This window comes from Callorhinchus milii, unplaced genomic scaffold, assembly GCF_018977255.1.
Source record: "Callorhinchus milii isolate IMCB2004 unplaced genomic scaffold, IMCB_Cmil_1.0 Scaffold5, whole genome shotgun sequence".
Lineage (NCBI taxonomy): Eukaryota > Metazoa > Chordata > Chondrichthyes > Chimaeriformes > Callorhinchidae > Callorhinchus > Callorhinchus milii.
Window position 1 is genome coordinate 19,421,737 of NW_024704746.1, and position 21,723 is coordinate 19,443,459.

At 37.4% G+C, this 21,723-nt stretch overlaps 1 protein-coding gene across 1 annotated transcript in view; it reads right to left on the reverse strand.

The window, feature by feature from the left end:
* Window positions 1-2,530: 2,530 nt before the first annotated feature.
* The window catches only part of LOC103174634 (dihydropyrimidine dehydrogenase [NADP(+)]), a 156,153-nt gene continuing 136,960 nt past the window's right edge, over window positions 2,531-21,723 (reverse strand). Inside the window, exons 21-23 of the mRNA XM_007887106.2 lie at window positions 9,637-9,780; window positions 8,678-8,818; window positions 2,531-4,874 (exon numbers count right to left, since the gene is read on the reverse strand). Coding sequence (XP_007885297.1) covers window positions 4,704-4,874; window positions 8,678-8,818; window positions 9,637-9,780 — 456 coding nt within the window. The 3' untranslated portion in view covers window positions 2,531-4,703. The remainder of the gene's footprint in view (window positions 4,875-8,677; window positions 8,819-9,636; window positions 9,781-21,723) is intronic.

Consider the following 21,723-nt stretch of genomic DNA (forward strand, 5'->3'; position numbering starts at 1 on the left):
CGTATGACACGGATACACTCAGTGGTACATAGTCCCTTGAAGTAACCGACAGTTATCAGCCTCTGTGATGGCAGTTCACAGAAATTGTTGGTTATGCAAAATCTCAATTGCTTTGATGTACACGTGAAACAATAACGTAGAGAGAAAAAGTCCACATTACAGCCAAAAGTTTATTAGAAGACATTTTTAATTTGAGCGCTTGTTCACTTTCATTGCCTTTTCTTATTGTTATATGCAGAATTTACACGGGCCTTGTTTGCTATTTTTGTATTCAGACAAATCCCTTCTTCAAGTTCAGATAGCATATTTTATTTCACTGCATCTATGACATTTTGGCAAATAGTTTGTGTGCGATTGGCCACAGTGCCTTTAAAGATGATGGTGAATTCATTCGCATTTATTAACGTATATTAGCATAGATTATCCAATGCTAGCATACATTAATATTTGCTTCCTTCCCAATTGGATGTTGCATTTATTATGTATTTATCTAATTTCACAAATCCTGGCTGAAAACAGACAAGTTCAAAATCATGATTTCTTCTGTTTGGATGAGGAGGAAAACTGGATATTTTCGAAGGAGCTCAGTTTTCTATGAAAATATTATGTTTTAAATTGACGAAAGAATTGAATGTTTTAGAGTGACTGTTTAAGATGGAAACAGTACTCTTTCAAAATTGAAATTTTATTTTTATAAAAAACTCAAGACGATTTCAGCAGAGGGCCACAGAAATCCTTTCTATCACAGCGGAAGGCTGATGCTTGCACTCTCTTGTGGGCTGTCTGATTGTAGTTTCAACTCTATGTGGCTCACTCAGTAAATCCCAGTGCTATACCTTCAGCGGCTTTGAAACTGGTGGCACAATTTGCCTCGTGAAATTTCCCTTTTCGCCTACTATCGGCATCTTAAAATTAATTTCTTTAACCTGTTTAGTTTACGTTATAAAGAAGGTATCATTTCAAGTTTGCTTTTAAAATTATCCATGTGGGAAGGGAATTTTCTTCTGCATTTCAGATTAAATCCAAGTCTCTATATTTACTGAACATCATTTCTACCTGAGTCAACTTGGAATTAGACAAATCCAATCGAAATGTTCTGTTGAGTTCAGATCAAATATTCAACTGATATTAAAACTGGAATATATACGACTAGGTCACCAGGCAAGAATCTGTGTCTGATAAGAACTAGATTTAAAGACCGATCACTCAGTGGATGAAGCATGCTCTCATGCCAAATATCTATGTTTTGCACTTTCCCAGTGAAGAATACCCACCAGTGAGCTTGCTTGGACAGAAGAATCTTGTGATCTGTAATTATGGCAGCCATTTAAAGTGTGCAGTTTCACTGGGATTGTACAGTACTTGCAAGCTGCTTCTACAAAGTACTGTAGAGAAAAGAATATTTTATTATTCTGTCACTGCACGTTTCATTCCAAACCGTTTCATTAAATAGATGTGACCTTTACAGTGTGACCTTAACAATTCATAGGTGTCATCATTACACTTTCAATTCATAAAAGTACAGACGAGCTAGACTAGAAACAGGAAATAAAAAGGCATTTAATTAAAACTGTGCAGTTGAGGTGAAAGTGTATGTAGACAGTGATAAATTAGTGAAATACAGTGTAGTTTTGTTCTCGAGTGGTTTCCTTGTCTATTTTTTTAAAATGAAAAACAACTTAAATATGTATTACATCAATTATCAATAGCACATTAAAGATGCACTTAAAACAATATTTCTTTAGTGATTTAAAGGCATTTATGTTAGCAGCCACCGCCCACTCACTGCAATTAGTGGCAATCTTAGAGGAATTAGAGACAGATGGAAAGGTGGGGGTGAAATAAATTAAAAGTAACATGAGTTTAAACTATTAGTTCAAAAGATAAAGCTGTGACATATATTATCTTACTCCATACAATAAAACATTCACTTATACAAGAAATTCTAAATACCCAGAACTATCGGGCTCTATTCTGTGTTATTTTGTAACCTGATTCCTTAATAAGGAATCCAGTTAAAATTTCTCATTGACTTTGGGAACTCTGCTCTGAAAGTGATTGCATTGGCTTAGAGTTCCTGCAGATCAGCATGATATTATTCCACTTACTGGAAGGATTCCCCCTTTATGTGACTCCGATTACTTAAGCAGTCTGTTTAAGAAATACCAATATTTCTAAACAAATTATTTAAATGCCGCACTTTTAAGTTAGATGTTCGGCAATTGTTTTTAACATTTTCTTTTTTAAGAATTTGATAAAGCAACCTTGTACCCCCTGAAAGTTTAGTCTCCTAAAATGTGTTCCAAGTAATGATTTTTCAAGAATAACGTCACCAAAGGATTATCGGAAACAAATTGTCTTTAAGTTCTATTGAGATTCTCAAACTTAATGAGTGGACATTTGCAGAGTGCCGTCTGCTGAGACTGGGTAATATGTTCCTAGGTGAATGTGTAGAAAAATCCCTGGTTAACAAAAACAACTTCGATCACAGTCCTTCTGGACAAATTAAAAACACTTGGGACAAAGCAAATTTAGGAATTCCTGATATTTATTAAAGACAGGTTATTCATCATACAAACATAAAGCAGCAATCTAAATTGCAAGGACATTTGAATTTTATTTCTTTGCAAAGTATCTGAATGAGTTAATCATAACTAAGGTTACGATATTAAACCTCAGTTAAATAAACTAAGTCATACTTAAAATGACACTTCAATATAGCTTTTGATTCATACAGTAATATTTACTCTATATTGATAATCAAGACATCTATTAGGCACTTCAATGCGAGATAAAAATGTTCTGGGTGAAAACATTTATTGCTAAATTAAAATTTAAATGCTTTTTCCAGAAATGTCAAGTTAATGTGGGTGTGACACTATGGCAACTGGTGCTTGACTGGCAGGAGAACATGCAATAATGGAAAAATATCAGTCGTGCATCAACTCAATGCTCAAAATCTAAATCTAAAATACATACTCCTGGTCCTATTTTACCAATTTTTTTCTTTCCTTTTTTGTAATTTGTTTGCTTAATGCTCACTGCCTCTTACACTTCCTCGACTATTGTTGACATCTCTGTAACCAGCATCAATACTTCTCACTGGGGCAAATGCAAGTATGGAGAGGGGAAGTGCCATCTGATTCATCAAGCCTGCCCTCCCTGAGTTATAAATAATTTTGTAGCCTCCTTAACAATTGGTCTCTCAAGGGAGCTGAATGGCAGTTAAAGCTTTCAAACAAAGGCAATTTCAGGATGTCAGTATTAAAATACATCTACATCCCATTTGCACTCCATGGAAGATATCCCCATGGTCCCTGCATTTTGTGATCAATGCCTGAACTCAGCCTTAAAGTACATTTCAAAACCAGATGTATGTTGAACTCCTTTTATGTTTACTCAGCACCACCATCTAATGTAAGGGAATGCTGTACTGTATAAAACTCCGCAAGAAGCAATTCACTGAACCTCAACCAATAAATACTTTGCAAACCTGCTCCTAGCCAAGCAAAAACAAGTGGGGGTGAATAATATGTAAGGCATCAAGACGGTTATATGTTTACGAAATTGTCCACCATGAAAATCTCATTACCCTGCCATGCTGCAGTTACTACATCCGTAAATACTGTAACTTTTAATTGGCATAGAATTATTATGAACAGCAAAAACAAAAATTAATATACGTTTGTGCAAAAACAATTAAAAGCAGATTAACCATAATTAATTCTAAAACAGAAGGAACAATTTCTATAATCTGCACAGGGCAAGTCTATCTAGAACCTCAACTTTGTTACTGAAAACAATCCTTAATTTAGTGATTTATTTTTCCCACCCTTTAAGAATCTTTCTGCCTACAGATTTCCGCAAAAGTATCATTATGAAAACCGATAACCATCTCTATCAGATTCAAATAAAACTTCAGATAAGTTTCTCTCGCTCCTACAGAATATCATTTTTCCAGTAACTGGTTTCATCATAAGTTTACGCACATGTCAGATTTGATTCAGATTTGAGAATTAACCTTATTGGCAGAACGCAGTAGGTTGTGCGCTTCTAGGTGAGATTAAATGTGAATAGCGAGCTGCAGAGGAATGCTGCAGGCAGATATCCTTATCTATATAATGGGATGGTACTGCACAAGCTGAAGAAACACATCTCATGCAGTGAGATGAATGTAAATTTCAGTCACGTTACTTACTAGGTTGGAAATTTCTCTGGAAATTTCTCTTTGTTCCCTTGCATGAAATATGCTGCTTCAACATATCAAATGACTCTCCACTAAAGTAAATGGGGCGGAGGAGGGGGCTGCTTGTTTGAGGTTTCCTGATTCACCCTGTGGCACCTCCCTAAAATGTTTGTGTCTTGGCCAAAGCCCTTTGTTTTACAGCACCGTGATGAAACCATAGTTTAGCAACTATTAATACACTGTGAATTATATATAACGTTCTACTCACCGTAAGGCATTGGGCAATTTTCTTACAACATGTTAAATATTAAATGTATTGCTGACAAATTATTTAAACGCTGCACTTTTACGCTAGATGTTCGCCAATCGTTTGAAGAATCCAAGGCCGCAGAAACAAAAATAGCAGGCTAGAAATCAATACTTTGAAAATAACTGTCTGTCATATTGCATCATTAATGACTAAATCAATGCTCATAAATGAATGTTAGGTTGCATTTTATGGCTGAAGCAAATTACTTCAATGAACTGCTGAGACAGACAGAGGAATGCCTCTGTTTGGCTCATAAGGTATTACACGAGGAACCATTTGAATGCAGTCAATGATGGGACAGACGCTATAGCAAAGAGTGCAACCTGTGCAGACATCAGAAACATGAGGGAGGTGAGTCTTGGGATCAAAGGTTATGGCCTGTAAAATAGATACAAAACAACCAGGTTAAGGAAACACAATAAAGCAAATATTTCTATTCATTCAGAATGTGAATTGCTGTCCTGTTAATTATAATAATAATCCTTGCATTTGGTATAGCGCCTTATCGTATCTTCGAGATGTCTCAAAGTGCTTCAAAGTGAATTGACTGTATATTTGTGGGCGAAACGCGGCAGCCAATTGCGCACAGCAGTGTGCCACAAACAGTCGTGGATTGAAGTGACCAAATTATTATTTTTTTTTCTTGAGGGTTTATCATCAGGTGTGTGGAGTAAGGAAACTTGCCCAAGGTTTTGCCCTGCCGGGAATCAAACCCAGGTCTCTCACTTGCAAGGCGAGTTCTCTAACCACTGAGCTACAGGACTCCATATACTGTAAAGTGAATTGCTCACATATTTTGTGGGCAAAGCAGCGCAGCCAATTCCCACAAACAGTCATGGATTGAGTGACCAAATTATTTTAATTTATTTTATTTATTAAGTTTGACAAGTTCAGAAAATGGACCTAAATGGGTCATTTATTATTATTATTATTATTATTTGAGAGACTGCATTGGAATGAGCAATCTTTTGGTGTAGAATCTTTTAGGGTTATTGACCTTGCATTTGATTTCAGCATTAGTACTGTTACAGATAACCAGCAAACACCCTGCTTAATTTTGTGAAAATAGCTAGAGGTGAGACAAGAAGAATTGCCTTAAGTGTAATCCTGAAATAATATCTGAAAAAAAATCAAAATAAACAATTTCAGGCATGTAATACCTAAACCTAATACTCTGATATGCTGAAAATCCACAATTTCAACTCAAATATTAGTTTAAGTATATTATATATATTTTTGGTCCTATGGTTTAAGAATTCCTACTGAAAGTTCAATGGGATTTGGTCCAAGTGTGTGATACAAATTCTTTAACCCTCAGACAAATAACAGGTAACTCTTGTCGTCCTGGATATTACTGTTAGAACACAAATCCTGGAGCGGAACGCTTTAATAACATCTCACAATCCTTTACTGACCGTGTTCAAACTGTGGCCAAAAGTCCCTTTCAGTAGTGTATTCAGTAGAGTACTGCTTCATTAAATTCACACCATGTGAGGGGATAGGGCATTAAGCAACAAACACAGCAGTGTGAGAATGACATTGTCCTTTATACAGTTACTTTGGGAAAAAGCTAAAAGTAGGAGAAGGGTATTAACTTTTCCACCTCAAACCAATTATCCTATTGCCTTGGATAGCAACCGGCTGCCACCAGCATTGATATATCAGATTGATGCCATTTATACGTAAGTGATATTCTTACCGAATTGGGTGGTAACTATTCCCTCAATGTATTACTGAGCTCAAATGACAAAGCACAGAGTCAATTTGCTTTGTTTAGAAAATAAGATCACTTTTCGGCATCCACGTACTTTTAAAACTTTTAATTGTACAATATTAAAGTCAGCACAATACCTGAGGCAACTTGCTTTTTTTTAGAACTCTACATTGGGAGTATGACTGGGAATTTGTTCCTTTAGTTTTATTAAGACCAACAAGTCCCATTTTGCAGGTGACAGTGTATGATTTGCACTACTGACAATGATTAAGTGTTAATTTGAAACAGTAAATAGATTGGCTTTAGAACAATGTAAGTAAAGAGGCGTTTGATTTTCTGTTGTGACAGTGACAAATCCTTGCTTTAAACTATCTGGGTGAGAGAGGAAGGATTTACAGACTATAAAATGATGTGGATGACTGATGTCCATGAACTACAGCTCTGTCAGTGTTTGAACAGGTAAGTGTTGCACATTGGAATTTATAATGTGCCTGTAAAAGAAATTCATAATCTCCCAAGCAAAAGTACATTTTGCTTCTTTCTCACGCAGTTGTGATCAGTGTTGGAGAGATGAAAATGTTAGAATGAAAATGTCACCCTTTGACTTCCAAATTAAAATTACAGATAGTCAAAGCAACAGGTAACCAATCTTATTTTACTCTCCCCTCCTTCCCCCTCTTTTAGGTGGTATTCAATTTATCAATCTCACAAAGAGTGAGTGGACAAAGGTTATCTAACCCTGAAACTTACGGTCCCAAAACAACCGACAGAGCTACTCAGAAAGTGTTCAGAGATGGAAACACTTTTCAGAAGTAAAGCCTGGAAATACAGACAGAGTTCCCACATGGTACGCTGACATTCATGAGTTTTTTTTTATCCAACAGTTTCTCACGTATAAATTTTAATTAAAACCACATGTTGATTTTTTTGTCTGTAAACTGGAGCAGAACCATTCTGATGTTTTGGATGCTTTATTAAGAGACAGGCAGTAAAGGGGGCACATTTCTGGTTCAGGCATTCCAATTAGTGGTTCGCTAAATTGACCTGCTGCCTTGATTTAAAAATACTTGTTATTAATCTGTACCATCTAGTTCTAAATAATGTACAACACAGCTTTGTGAATACAGCAGTGCATTTCATTAGCAAAGCTTACGCTTGCTAGAAGATTAAATGTTGTTATGTCCTATTTGGTTCTAAATTATGTTAACAATTACAAGTAAAGAAAGAATAAAATGAATCACTAAAGAGCTAGAACTCATAGATTCCTTCTAATTACAAGATCTCACCCTTCTAACATTTTATTTAAAAAAAGCTTCACTTAGTTTCATCTATCTAGAGAGTACATTTTAGTTCAAATGTTGTTTGCTGAACTTTAACTATTGTACATTAGTTTAGTTGGTCCTAGGCTCATAAGATTGACTCAGATAAAAGCCCTCTAGCACGTCCAATCTCATCACACCATCAAGTTGTTTTTTCCTTTTTAATAAGTCCAGTGTCCTGACCTCAATCACCTTTCTCGGCAAACCATTCCAGTTAATTATCTTCCAAGTGAAGAAAAGAATCCTGGTATCTGTCTGGAAGTTGCTGTTTGTAACTCTAAACCTAACATCCTCTAGTTCTACTGTCTTACAATGAAACTATGATATAATTTACATTTATACAAGCACCTTTATGTTGGGAAGATGTTTCAAAATGCTTGACACTGCTAGCTGGGCCCTGAAGTGGTGGGTGGGAGCTGAGGTGGGTGTGGGAGGGGAAAAATTACCAAAAGTGCAGTCACAGGGGTATGTTTTGAGATGGGCCTTGAATGAGGGTAGGGAGGGAACAAGTGTTTAGTACATCCTAAAATATTGTTCTGGGTTTACTTTTTCAATCTTATTTAAAATGTTATACACCTTATGTTAGGTGTGTATTATTATTATAAGGTTCTCCCTGAGATATCTTCTCTCAAGACTGAAAAGCCCTGGTTTTGTCTCAGGTAACCGGAGTCTAGTAAAGAGATCCTTGCATTAAATTTGTGTAAATATTTGGTTTTCAATGTGTAAGCCTAAAAAGTGACATCAATAATAATAATAATCTTTGCATTTGATGTAGCGCTTTATCATGTTTTCTAGACGTCTCAAAGCGCTTCACAGAATAAACTGTAAAATGAATTGACTCTATATTTTATGGGCGAAACGCGGCACCAATTGCGCACAGCAGTGTCCCACAAACAGTCGTGGATTGAGTGACCAATTTATTATTGGTATTATTTATTTGAAGGATTTATTACCCCCGGAAAAGCAATCCGCCAATCGACTAACAACCGTGTTCCTACTTACTTCAAGGTAAACAGAGGTGTGAAGTGAGGAAACTTGCCCAACATTTCGCCCTGCCCGGGATTCGAACCCAGGTCTTTCCCTTGCCAGGCGAGCGCTCTAACCACTGAGCTGCAGGATTCCACAAATTATATCCCGTCTCTACAAACCTGGTATCCAGAGTCATTGCAAGTCAGGTAGCATTTGCCACAATTGATGCACATCTCTTCATCAATCAGAGCTACCACATGCTCCTTGAGGTTCAATTGGCCAAAGGCTCCAATCTGTGACAGCGATTTGCCAATCATTTCCTGTAACAACCATGGGAAATATATGCAATTTAATTTGTAACAGCAAAACACAGGTACGCAGAAAAGCTTCAAGCAGTTTACAAATTTGGCTCAATACTAAATCAGATTAAAATACAGGAGCTGTTTCAACAGTAGTCTAAAGTTGTGTTTTTCTTACACACAATTACACACAAATAAAATATAACTTTTGCTATAATAAATATAACCACATATTCATAGGGGATGTCTCACCCCAAATCAACTAAGTGTAGCGATAAAGATTTTAGCAATCTATTTTTAAATACCTTTGAAACCTAATCAGATCAGATCATTAAAGCAGGTTTAGCTATTGGAGCATAGAAAATAATTTATTTCTGTCAGCAGTCATATTCCTGAGTAACTTAACTAATCTTTATCTTAAGGTCATCACTTAATGTTCCTTCTTGCTGACAGTAGCATCACTAAAAGACAACCTCCGCCCATCCCCCTCCCAGGCCTCACTAGACCTCAACTCACCTCATTATACCCCATTGTGGGGAAGGCTTCCTTAATGTTGTAGTTAAACAGTTTCTGCATGATTTTCTCCAGGCCCCATTGTCTGTTAATCATATATTTAACAGTGTCCTTCAGAGCGGGTTCTTATAAATTTGCATACGATTTCCACTTATTGGAATCGACAAAGAGAGGGCGTCAAAAGAAATTTTGTCCTCCAGTTAAAGGTACATATTTTCAGAATTTAAATAGTCCCACTCATGACAGAAGACTAAGGGAGCCAGTAAAATTGTAGAATGAATAGCTGTGGATATCCTTACCTGTCTGTATGTTTGTTTATTACTTACCTGCACTTTTGGAATGGCTTTCTTGACTACATATGATCTTTCATCAGGTTCTTGAACAATTTCATTCCGCTCCTTCTGCTTCAGCTTATACTCTGCGATGATCTTCTGACGCTGCTCAAGGTAAGGTCCAAAACTGGGCAAGTGCTGTGTAACAACAGGCAGCAAAAATAGGCAAAGAAATCAGTCCTTTTCTATCAGAAAAAAAATTATATTCCTTCTGATTTAACTGGCATTTGCTACGTAATCATAATATTCAATATTAAGACGTTAAAAGGTATACTGCAATCGTGCATTCCAGTCATACCAATGTGCAATGCCTTATATAAATCATTCAACAGAAACTTTGTCCCTTACAGTGCTATTCTTGCAAAGAAGGGAGTTTCTCCCATTGTCCTGACCAACAATCAGCAGATAAGATTGGTCATTCACTTAATTGCTGTTTGTAGGGCATTGCTATGTGCAAACTGCCTTCCATGTTTGCCTGCAAAAACACTCAGTTTACTACAAGCTCCCATCAAGCATTTTGAGATATTTCAACAACAAGGTAAAGTGCGACATCAACAACAACAACAACAACAACAAGATTCCATTTATTGAGCGCCTTTCACGTCGGGAGGACGTCCCAAGGCGTTGTACAGTTGGGTCAGGACCCGAGCAGGGGGGAAATGGTCAGGGTGAGGGAAGGGAAGGGAGGGAGCGAGGAGGGGGTAGAGTCAAGAGGGGAGCTGAAGGCACGGTCAAATACAAGGATTATTTATAAAAAAAATCTTGCCAACTCTAAAGTAAGTCCTAACACAAGTTGGCTTTTAAGCGATTTGTTTCCTGAACGGTGTGTACAATTCACCTTTATAGAGCACTTTTTACATTGGGATGAAGTGCTTGACAGTGTTGGCAGGACACACAGGCTTGGCGATGGGAGCAATGGGTGGAGAGGGGAAAGATGACCAAAAGCATGGTCGAAGAAGTACGTTTTGAGACAGACCTTGGACAAGGGGAGGGAGGCAGTGAGTCAATGAGACTCCAGAATGGAGTTCCAGAGAGCAGGGACAGAATGGGTGAAAGCTAGTCTGCTGATGGTGGGCCAAATAAGGCAGGGGGTTATGAAGAACGCCAGTGTTTGCTGAACACTGTACAGTACTATTTTCAGCTGGTACTGTAGATTGTTTCATTATGTCTATAACAAACAAAAACATCTTTGTAATGATGCAAAAATCACAGAACTGATTGTAGAGGCTGCCCACAGGGACAGAGTAGACATGGATAAGAAAACATAGCGCACTACAAAAAAACGGTGTTTCCGCTTAAGACTATCAAAAGTAGCTTTTGTAAAAAATTCGCAAAACTCTTGACAGTGTCGATTATTTTCCTAAGGCTTCTTATCATTGATGTATTTGGTCTCAGCAGAGGTATTAAATCCAGTTGGTCTCAAGATAATGGGCATTTTCAGCTAAAACCCTCTCTCAATTTTGTGAAAAGTATTAGGTGCTAGTTAGAGGTTGACAGGGCAATGTATCATCTGATGCAACAGTTAAGCTCTAAACAGTGACGCTTTCAGGTCTCAAGTAAAACAATTGTGCTATGATTACAATTGATTCTTGGCCAAATCTTTGCCAATGTGGCTAATTGAGATGCGTATCTTCAAGTAAAGTATTAAATTGATCCTACACGAAAGGTTAAGAAGATGCCTATTGAGATCACACTGTGGCAGAGTTTTTGATGTTGACCAATATATTTCAATCAATAATAATAATATTCCTGGCAATTGATGAAGTGCCATTTACTTAAGAGCAGGTCTCAAAATGCTTCACCAGATTTACTGCAAAATGTACTGACTGTGTATTTTGTAGACGATGAATAAATACATTTAGGAAACAATAGAGGCTTGAAATGGTTCAAATAGTTACTGCTTGTTTGTATTATTAGGTTATCACTAGCAGAAAATGATAACATGACACATGGATATCAATATGCACGTACAGTATTTGCAGACTTTCTTAATATAGGGCTTTTACTGATGCTCTGTTGTCAAGTTAATTGACGCACAATAATCTTATCAATATTAACAATTAGCGACATATGAATAATATAGATTTAGTGACAATGCATACCCATTTGACTTTTAGAAATGACATTACTAGTACGTAGTCATTGCTTCTTTCATGATGGAGGGAACACAACACTGGTAATAAAGAGCCTAAGTCACAGTTACTTTCCTTGTAAAGTCCTATCCAGGAAGGATTTGGATTATCAGATGTATTTAATTTGAAGGTTGCTTTTGCAATGTTTGTCAGTATCTACAGAGAACGTCTATCTCAACTTTAGTCACAAATAAACTTTTGGGGTAATATAACTCAGATTTTGTCAGAGCCCAAAGCTTTTTGATATTCCTGCTTTCAGATCTTAATTTCCTTAAACGGTGCACTTTCAAAGCAGCTGGTTAATTCCAAACGAAAATATTTGAACCTCAGGTTTTCAGCTCACTCCCATTCCATATCCGGGACAAGGAATCTTGGAGATTTAATAATAATCCTTGCATTTGACATAGCGCTTTTCATGTCTTCTATATGTCTCAAAATGCTTCACGGAATATACTGTAAAGTGTAAAGACTGTGTATTTGTGGCCGAAACGCGGCAGCCAATTGTACATAGCAGCGTCCCACAAACAGTCGTGGATTGAGTGACCAAATTATTCTTGTTTTTTTTTCTTGAGGGATTATTACCCTCGGAATATCGATCCGCCAATCGACTAACAACTGGGTTCCTACTTACTCCTTGGTAAACGGAGGCATGTGGAGTAAGGAAACTTGCCCAATATTTCGCCCTGTTTTTTCACTTTACTGAAAAAAGTGCGGTTGCCATGTGAGAGGCAAAGAGAATCTAACCCTCTTCCTCATCAAAGGGAACAGCTCCCAGAATTTTGGTGGATTGAATTTGTTTTAATATTTTTTTCTAAAGGAACGTAAATGTTATGCCACTTTAACAATTAGCAGCATTTAGAGTTACAACATGCAACTTGAATAAAAACACATGACTTCTCCTCCTCCCACTGCAAGCTTTCTTAGTTATCACTGATTTCCTATAATACTCTAACCCAGCCAAATACAAACCTCAGGAGCAGCATCCGCAAAGACGCTAGATCTTCACATGAGAGAGAGAATGGACTGGTTGGGCCGAGTGGCCTGTTTCTGTGCTGTACATTCTTTGCAATCTTTGCAAGTATCCGAGCTACAGAAAGCCTGAGTCTCCAGGGCTGAACGTCTACAATTGTGTATCCTCCAGGCTTGTGTTTTCTTCCTTGCCCGTATTTGTAAATTGAGCTGGACTAGACTTCACACCCCCTGCCTTATCTACTTTATCTGTATCCATTACCACCAATTAACCACATTTCACAACCTGTTTATGTCTAACCGAGCCGCATTCTTGTTCACTTCCCATCCTCTGTTCTACACTAAAACTGACCCAGCCTCACCTGAGTTGATGAGGGTCCTGCCTGAAAGATTAATGTATCTTTCCTTTTTCTGATGCCAATTGACCTAATGTGGATTACTAGCATTTTTGTTTCAGTTCAGATTGTGTTAATTTTCTTTGCTACTAACTACATCTACTGTGATACAACTGCTCACAGCAGGTCACCACCACATGACAGAGGGGAAGGCAAATTGTTTTTTCATTACATTACAGGGATATTCAACATCCGGAATACATTAACATACAAAATGGTATCACTGTTTCCTCCGGCGATGGCAAGGTAGGGGTGTAATAAATGTAGATTAGCTGGTAGTATTGATAAAAATTGTTTTTGCCTGTGCAAAATCGAACTGACCAAGATCAATTCTAACATCGGAACAGAATGATTTTCTGATCATTGATAAATGTACTGACTGTGGTAATTTTCCATCAAGACCTCACTCCACCAAGGTGGGTACATTTTCTGGCATTATTGTTTATACCAGAAGGTTTTGAGAAGGGTACATTAAAAATGATCCTAGGAATGGAGGTAATAATAATAATAATAATAATCCTTGCATTTGATATAGCGCTTTTCACGTCGGGAGGACGTCCCAAAGCGCTTCACAGAACACACTGTAAAGTGAATTGACTGTATATTTGTGGGCGAACGCGGCAGCCAATTGCGCACAGCAATGTCCCACAAACAGTCGTAGATTGAAAATGACCAATTTATTATTGTTTTTGTTTTTGAAGGGATTATTATCAGGCGTGTGGAGTAAGGAAACTTGCCCAAGGTTTCGCCCTGCCTGGAATTGAACTCAGGTCTCTCGCTTGCAAAGCGAATGCAATTTCCTTAACTGATCTAGATATTTTTACTTCCAGTTTCCCACACAAACTGAGTCACATCTCCCACAATTGACTCATGAATTAGGGGCTGATCCTATGCCAATTAATAGCTTCAAAAATAGCCAGAAATAGAAAAATGTCTTCTTGGAAATAGAACTGAGGGTTATAAGAATGAGTGAAGCAAGAAGAGAAATTAGGATGGACAAACAAGTCTTAGTATCTTTGGAGACAGGTAACATAACATAACAAAAAAACATTGACATGTTAGACATTTTAATATTTAGGTTTGAAGCACACAGCAAGCTTAAAAGAGAAGAGGCTACTTGAGTGATATCTTGCAAATGTTTTGTTTTGGAATAAGATAACACATCCAACTGGCTTTCAATTCAATTGAGTTGTGAAAACAGCATCAAATCCATTGTTTAATTCCCAGTGCATTCAACTGGTGCCTTGAAGTGTTTTTTGTGCTGTTGGTGTTGATTGCAGTGGCCATAATGAAATAACAAGACTGAGCGATAGTTTTTCTAAGCACATGTCTTCACTGCATATTGTCTAGTGGAGAAAAAGCTGACGTTGATTGTCACTGAAGATAATCTTTACCAAATAATTTGCTGTTTTAGCTGGCAAAATATTCCTGGAACATTATCTTGACAGAAAGTAAGATTTTCGGTGCAATAGCCTTCACTGCCAAGTGTATATTGTTTTGTATACAGGTAGTGTTACATACATACAGAAGGCAGCATTCAAAAGGCACTGCATGGTTTAATATGAAGGTATGCAGACCAGAAGGTCACAGGTTTGATTCCAGTTCGCTGGTCTCAGTTTAAATGCTACAATTGGCTTCAGTGTGCTTGCACTAGGGAAGGAATGTATCAAAGGTACGTTGGCATCTGCGGTATCACATGTTGAAGGATAAGTTAGCAACTTAACAATAATAATAAACTTTGAGAAAGAGAGGAGAAAATAGGCGGAAACTATATCAAATGCAAGGATTCTTATTGTTATTTGAAGTCTCGGATGCAGGAGCATGCGTTCACAAACCCAGACTCCAGTTAATGGCTTCCAGCTGCTGTCATCTAAAGCCTCGGTTTGCTCATCAGCGATTTGACAGACATCTGCCTTTGGTATGATGGAATCCCTGTACAGGACAACCTGCGATGTGCCAGACACTTTGAAGCTCTAGAGGTCCAAGTGCAATGTGCATAATAAGCTGACTGAACCTAATTGCTCAATACTCTGAGCTATGATTACTTATCTTTGGGTTTTTTTTTATTTCCAAATACTGCAACGCCACAATGTTAAATTGAAAAATAAATCTAAAAGTTGTTTCAGTATCAGAACCAAAATAAATATGTTTCTGTATGCTTCACCCACAAAATATAGTCAATTCACTTTACAGTATATTCTGTGAAGCGCTTTGAGACATCTCAAAGACGTGATAAGGCACTATATCAAATGCAAGGATTATTATTATTATAAGTACAATGAGTAACTTGAATCAAACCTATAATGCAAGGTAGAAATAGTTCACAAAGCTATTCCATGATTCTGTATGTTACCCTCCCAATAAGCTTGATTTCCCAGCTTTTCTTTTGTCCTTTGATTTGAAACATGATGCAAAATTTGGTTAAACCATCACTTCATATTCATAGCCTGTGGGTTGTTGAGATGTTAATTTAGCAAACTTCACTAACCCCCAGACAACTTGAAATATTGCTCTCAGAGAAAAAGTGATTAATACAACTGTTGTAGAATTGATACCGGAATGATTAATTCCACTACACATCTCTGATATAAGAGCATATCACTATGTAATAGATACATTTTCTTACATGTATACATTACTGTCATGTAGCATATGCAAAACAATTTATAGGGTACTTTTGAAGTTCGTCTGGGAGGTCACAGATCATAGAATTATACAGCACAGAAGGAGGCCATTCGGCCTGTCGTGTCTGTCCTGGTTCTTTTAAAAGAGCTGTCAAAATCAATCCTACTCCTTCACTCTCTCCCCAAAGCCCTGCAAACTTGTCTTCCCCAAATAATTTTCTATGTTAATTACAGTGACGTTGGGAAGATTCCTCAAATAATAGTAATCCTTGCATTTGATATAGCGCCTTATCACGGCTTCAAGAAGTCTCAAAGCGCATCACAGAATATGTAATGAATCATTCATTATAATAATAAACAATAATAATAATAATCCTTGCATTTGATATAGTGCTTTTCATGTCGGGAGGACGTCCCAAAGCGCTTCACAGAGTATACTATAAAGTGAATTGACTGTATATTTTGTGGACGAAACACGGCAGCCAATTGCACACAGCAGCGTTCCACAAACAGTCGTGGATTGAGTGAGCAAATTCTTTTTTTTTTGAGGGATTATTATCCCCGGAACGGCGATCCACCAATCGACTATCAACCGGGTTCCTACTTACTGCCGGGTAAACAGAGGCGTGTGGAGTGAGGAAACTTGCCCAACATTTCGCTCTGCCGGGAATCGAGCCCAGGTCTCTCGCTTGCGAGGTGAGCGCTATAACCACTGAGCTACAAGACTCCACTAGAAATAGCTGGAATTGAGAAACACAATGACTCCATTGCATTGCAAATAGAGATTCGAAAATAGTTGCATAAAGATTTCAAATTAAAGTCCTTAATATAAGAAATGTAAAGAGAAACAATTTGAGGAGATCACAAAGTTCATTTGGAAAATATAGTATATATGACAGTTGAGCAAACATGTTATACCATCACCAAAGGAATAGAACATTAGGGTGAAAAATTAAATCGCAGAGTACAAGTCCAAAGCAGTAATACTGAAACTCATGCAGTATTGATAAGATGACACGCAGAGTATTATGTCCAGCAGTGCTCATCATACTTACAAAAATATATAAAAACAGTAAAATGAAATTCAAATAAGAGAGAATATGTTCACATCAATAAACTATGAATACATTCTAAGGAAGATGCACTTTTTTGCCAATAAAAATTATTAATAACTCAAGTATGCAATGGAGCAAACACTGAAAATGATGGAAAGAGAGCATAATATTGACAAAAAGTACATTATTATTGCTGCATTATAAGCAGTATAAAGCTACAATAACTGTTTTGGTACCCCATTACATGAAAACGAAATCAATAAAAATGATGGTACATTTGAGACCAAATACTGAAATATCCTATTCATTGATTGCAAAGAAACAAGGCAATAGACCAAGATGGCTAAAAAGATATAAATCTTCTGAAATTATCTTGGTGGTTTTGTGGGGCAAAGAAGAACTAACCTAATGTGTGTGAAGTTTGAGATAGCACACGACGTACCCCAATAACCCTCGTTCACAAAGTAACCACACAGTAGAGTATTTAAACGTTTAGCTTTAGATACTTGTTCAGAATGCACTATCTGAGAGAGAGAACTGCAGGGAAGAGAAAAAAATGTATAGGGCTTCATGGTAGCATACCTTTGCATTCATACAGTATGTGACAAGTGTATGGAATACGTTTTGATGCTTCTGGCATAAAAATGGACTAACGTCTCAAGTATAAACAGCTTGTTTGATGTTGTGTTGGTCAGCGGTTTGTAATGCAGTCTGCCTGAATCGTGGATATATGTGTGCAATGAGAAGCAATGCTGAAAAAGTCGTCCAGAAACGGCTTCCTACAAGCTATTGTCCTGGGATCTCTGAGACAGAAACCATATGTTGGGGCAAGTTCTCAATTCCCATGGCCACTGTGTTAAAAGATTCCTCAAGGAGTCCTGAAGAGAGACTTCTTGAACAGTGCCTCTCATTACCATTTTTCCAGTAAAGAAAGTGGTCCATTGGGTCTCGTGCTATAATTTTAAAGGGCTTTGTGTTTCAGAAGGTGAACTATGACGGCAATGGAAAAGAGATAATCTTGTGAGTTGATTATTTGGGAGGAGTTAGGTATTCGATGCAAATATTGAATTCAGGATTTGGTATTGACCAGATGTCATCGTACTATTGACTAGGACCAAATAGAATGAGGTAGGCTTCAGTATGCTGAGACAAAGGTACAACTTCATTGCTCTGTTCTGCACAGTCTACAGGGAGGTAACCCCCACAATTATATATGCAAATGCACTTCAAAGGAATTTACACTTGAATAAAATGACAGGATATGATTCTAGCTGATTTTTCCTTCCAATTTCTATTCATTCAATACTGGAATTCTCTTACAATATACTTTCTTAAGTGGATTTGACCATGCTGTACTACGTGAAAGCTTCGAGAAAAATAAAATACTATGCATTTGAGTTTTTAAACCCAGCTGTTCAAAGTAAGTACATGATTATTAAAATTATCATTTTGCCTGGATGAACATATTACAAGACCATTAGAGTTGCACAAATGGAATAGGGTAAAATACTGTAGCAATAAAGTGCACTTCCTAAAGCAAGCAACTCATTTAGTGAGTGGAGCCAAACTACTAATATATTATCATCATTTTTGTTGAGTAATAATTTGCATTGAAAAATTATCTCGAAACCCAGGAATGCTTAATGATGCAGACATTTTTACAATTCAAATTGTCATCAATGCAATTTCCAACCACAGCCAACATGAGAAAAATGAGTCAGAAACCAAGCCAAATTCCAATGTTGTACTGTGACAGAAAAAAAACACACACATTACAAGCAGCACAAGTTATATATGACACATTATGGACATCTTCTAAGGTTTATGCACCACTTTAATGTGTGACAATATTGTCTTATTCAGGGAACACTTGTAAAGCAACTGTCATTGGCTTCTGAATTTATTCTTATTCTCGCTCAAACGCAGTTTTCTTATTTTAAAAGCAATAATGTCTTGGAAAACATGGTCATACGCTGCAAGCTGTAAAAGAAATTCAGTTCCCTTAGGGTTACTACTGAAATCTCTCGGATGTGAAACGAGTTAGATGTGATGCATGCTGAGGATATAATATATCAGTCACATTCACCGCTCGATTCCCCAGTTTCCACTTCAGCTCATCAGTAAAAGCTGATAACAATCTGTATGAAAAAGCTTAGATACAGTATTTGGAAAAACAAAACACGCATGGTTAATTACAGAAGATGTCAAACCATGAGCTTTTTTTTAAAAAGCCAATAACGACACTGGAATTTATCTGCACAAAATGTTCTCCAGTATGCCATAATTAAATGTGAAAACCTAGATATATCTCTGTGTTCAGCTGTCACTAATTTAACAGAGAGAGTGCATGTTATCTTATAATGTCTGGTTTCTATGCAGTGCATCAAAATGAATATTAGACTGTGAAATGCATAAACATAAAAAATATTAGTACCAAAGGTTCCAGGCCTGTGGAGAGAAAAAAAACAACTGCGCTCAAAGACTGTCATGTAGCTATAATACAGGGGAGACATTCACTTAGCCTCATTAAGCCAAAGCTGCCTCGGACTTGTCTCATGTTCTGCATGACAGCAGGCTCTTTGTTGTATAATAATTCATTCCGAGTTCCTTTGGAGATATTGGAATTGGTGAACTGTGGCCATTTTAATGAGAAGTATTGGTGGTGTGCATAATCTGTCAGCCACGTGGCTGACTTAATCAGAAGAGACCACGGCTGGAAATGTAGAACGTTGCCAAATTCTGAAATCTGTCAAGTTGTTTCTGGAGAGGGCAATAGGATCTGCCAACTAAAAGCCACTGTAGTCACTGTATACATTTGAAATCCTCTCTAAAAAAAAGTATCAGTGCAAGTACAGTGCAGAATCTTATTGCAATTGGTTATAAAAATGTATCATCACGCTATTTTCAGTCTACTTATTGTACTTAGTGCTCGCTTTTCTCGATAATGTGGCACGTCCATTGGAAAGTGAGGTGGAGTGCAATTGAATGGTAATTTGAGCAATCATTAAACAGTAAATATAATCAGGAAAATCACTGGATCACACACGGGATCAGCAACAAAGCAGACGAAGAGTGGAATCCAGACAAGAAATGATAAACGAACATGTTCTTGGCACATTATAAAACTTCCACCAGAGAAAACTAGACTTTGGACTGCAGGATTCTAATGGTTTTTTAGTTGAATAATATTTGTATTCTGACCCTGACCCTTACAGACAAAAAGTCTTGGTTTTTTGCTGACTTTGTCTGTCTCACTGAGGAAGGAGATGGCGATGGGAGTGTTTACAATGTGTTTTAACAAGCAGACCATTTTATAGAGGGGAAAAGTAGGCCACAATTCTTCTTCATTAGTCTGTGACCTCTTTGAAGTGTTTGTTAGGTGAGGGTAGGATTGAGTTTGGTTGTAATACCCAAATAGTTAACTATCCTGCTAGTTCTAAATGTCTCAATCTTAATAGAGTAGACAGCTATTGAGATTGAGACATTCAGAAAGGTAGTAAGCATTTTAAAAGGATTAAAAAGAGTGGTCTGGAAATGAGCAGGAATTGAGAGAGAAATAGTTAGCGCTAATGGGTGAGCTAACACCAGCACTGGCTTGCTATTTATGGGTTTCAGGGTTACAAGGTACTGGTAATAGCAAATCTTCTTGACTGCTGATGATACAAAAATTGGAAGTTTGCAATCTCCATGTGCTCAAAGTCATTCTGAAGTTAAATGCGGATAACTTAAAGCAGGCCTCATTAAATGGCCTTGCAAAAAGATGCAAAGGTTTCGAAAATTAGCTCCTGCATTTCATATGCAAATTTTGGAATAAAATGATTACAGTCACAACACCAAAAGTTTCGAGTCTGATTCCATAATCTACAAACACCAAGGATGATACTTGTATAATAATCCTTGCATTTGATATAGTGCTTTTCACGTCGGGAGGATGTCCCAAAGCGCTTCACAGAACACACTGTAAAGTGAATTGACTGTATATTTGTGGGCGAACGCGGCAGCCAATTGCACACAGCAATGTCCCACAAACAGTTGTAGATTGAAAATGACCAATTTATTATTGTTTTTGGTTTTGGAGGGATTATTATTAGGCGTGTGGAGTAAGGAAACTTGCCCAAGGTTTCGCCCTCTGCCTGGAATTGAACTCAGGTCTCTCACTTGCAAAGCGAGTGCTCTAACCACGGAGCTACAGGACTCCACAATGTATCCTACTTGAGACTGAATGGATCAGAAATGGCAGTTGCAAATCACGTTCTCCAATCTATGAATCCAGAATCAATGTCCTTCGTCCCTTGTGTGAAGCAGATCCAATCACATTTAAATACTAGCGGCTTCTTGCCACGGAATTTCTTTGTGTTCAAAGTGGCTGTGATGGTAGGGACTGGGGTTCTGGAAGAATGAGATAGGATGGGCCGAATGACCTTCTTTATCCAAACCAATCTTGTGATCTTGTTAGAAGTGTTATTTTTAAATTGTTTATTATTGGCGGCAACTTCAAACCACCATTGATGTTTTCAGGTGATGAGATTCCTTGAGAGAAACCACTGTGTCTTGTCTGACCATTAGTGCCCACGATGTTTGTTTCTTCTAAGCCCTCACCTGTTATATTAGCAGAAGCGTTTAGTTGAAACACACAATTGTGATACTTCAAACATCTGCCAGAAGAATGATTCTGAAACATAATTGTGTCAAATCTCTGGAGTAACATTAGTGAGCTGCTAATGAAAGGTTCCTGAAAGAACTAGGCAAGACGGGGTGTTGACTACACATCTGAGCTAATGCTATTCTTATGTGCAGTTTCTGGAAGGAATAACCATCCTTAATATATTCCTCATTGTATACAGTATAATAAAGATGGGTCCTGAGGGTTCCAGAAATGAGCTACAGCAGTTATCATCCTTGTACC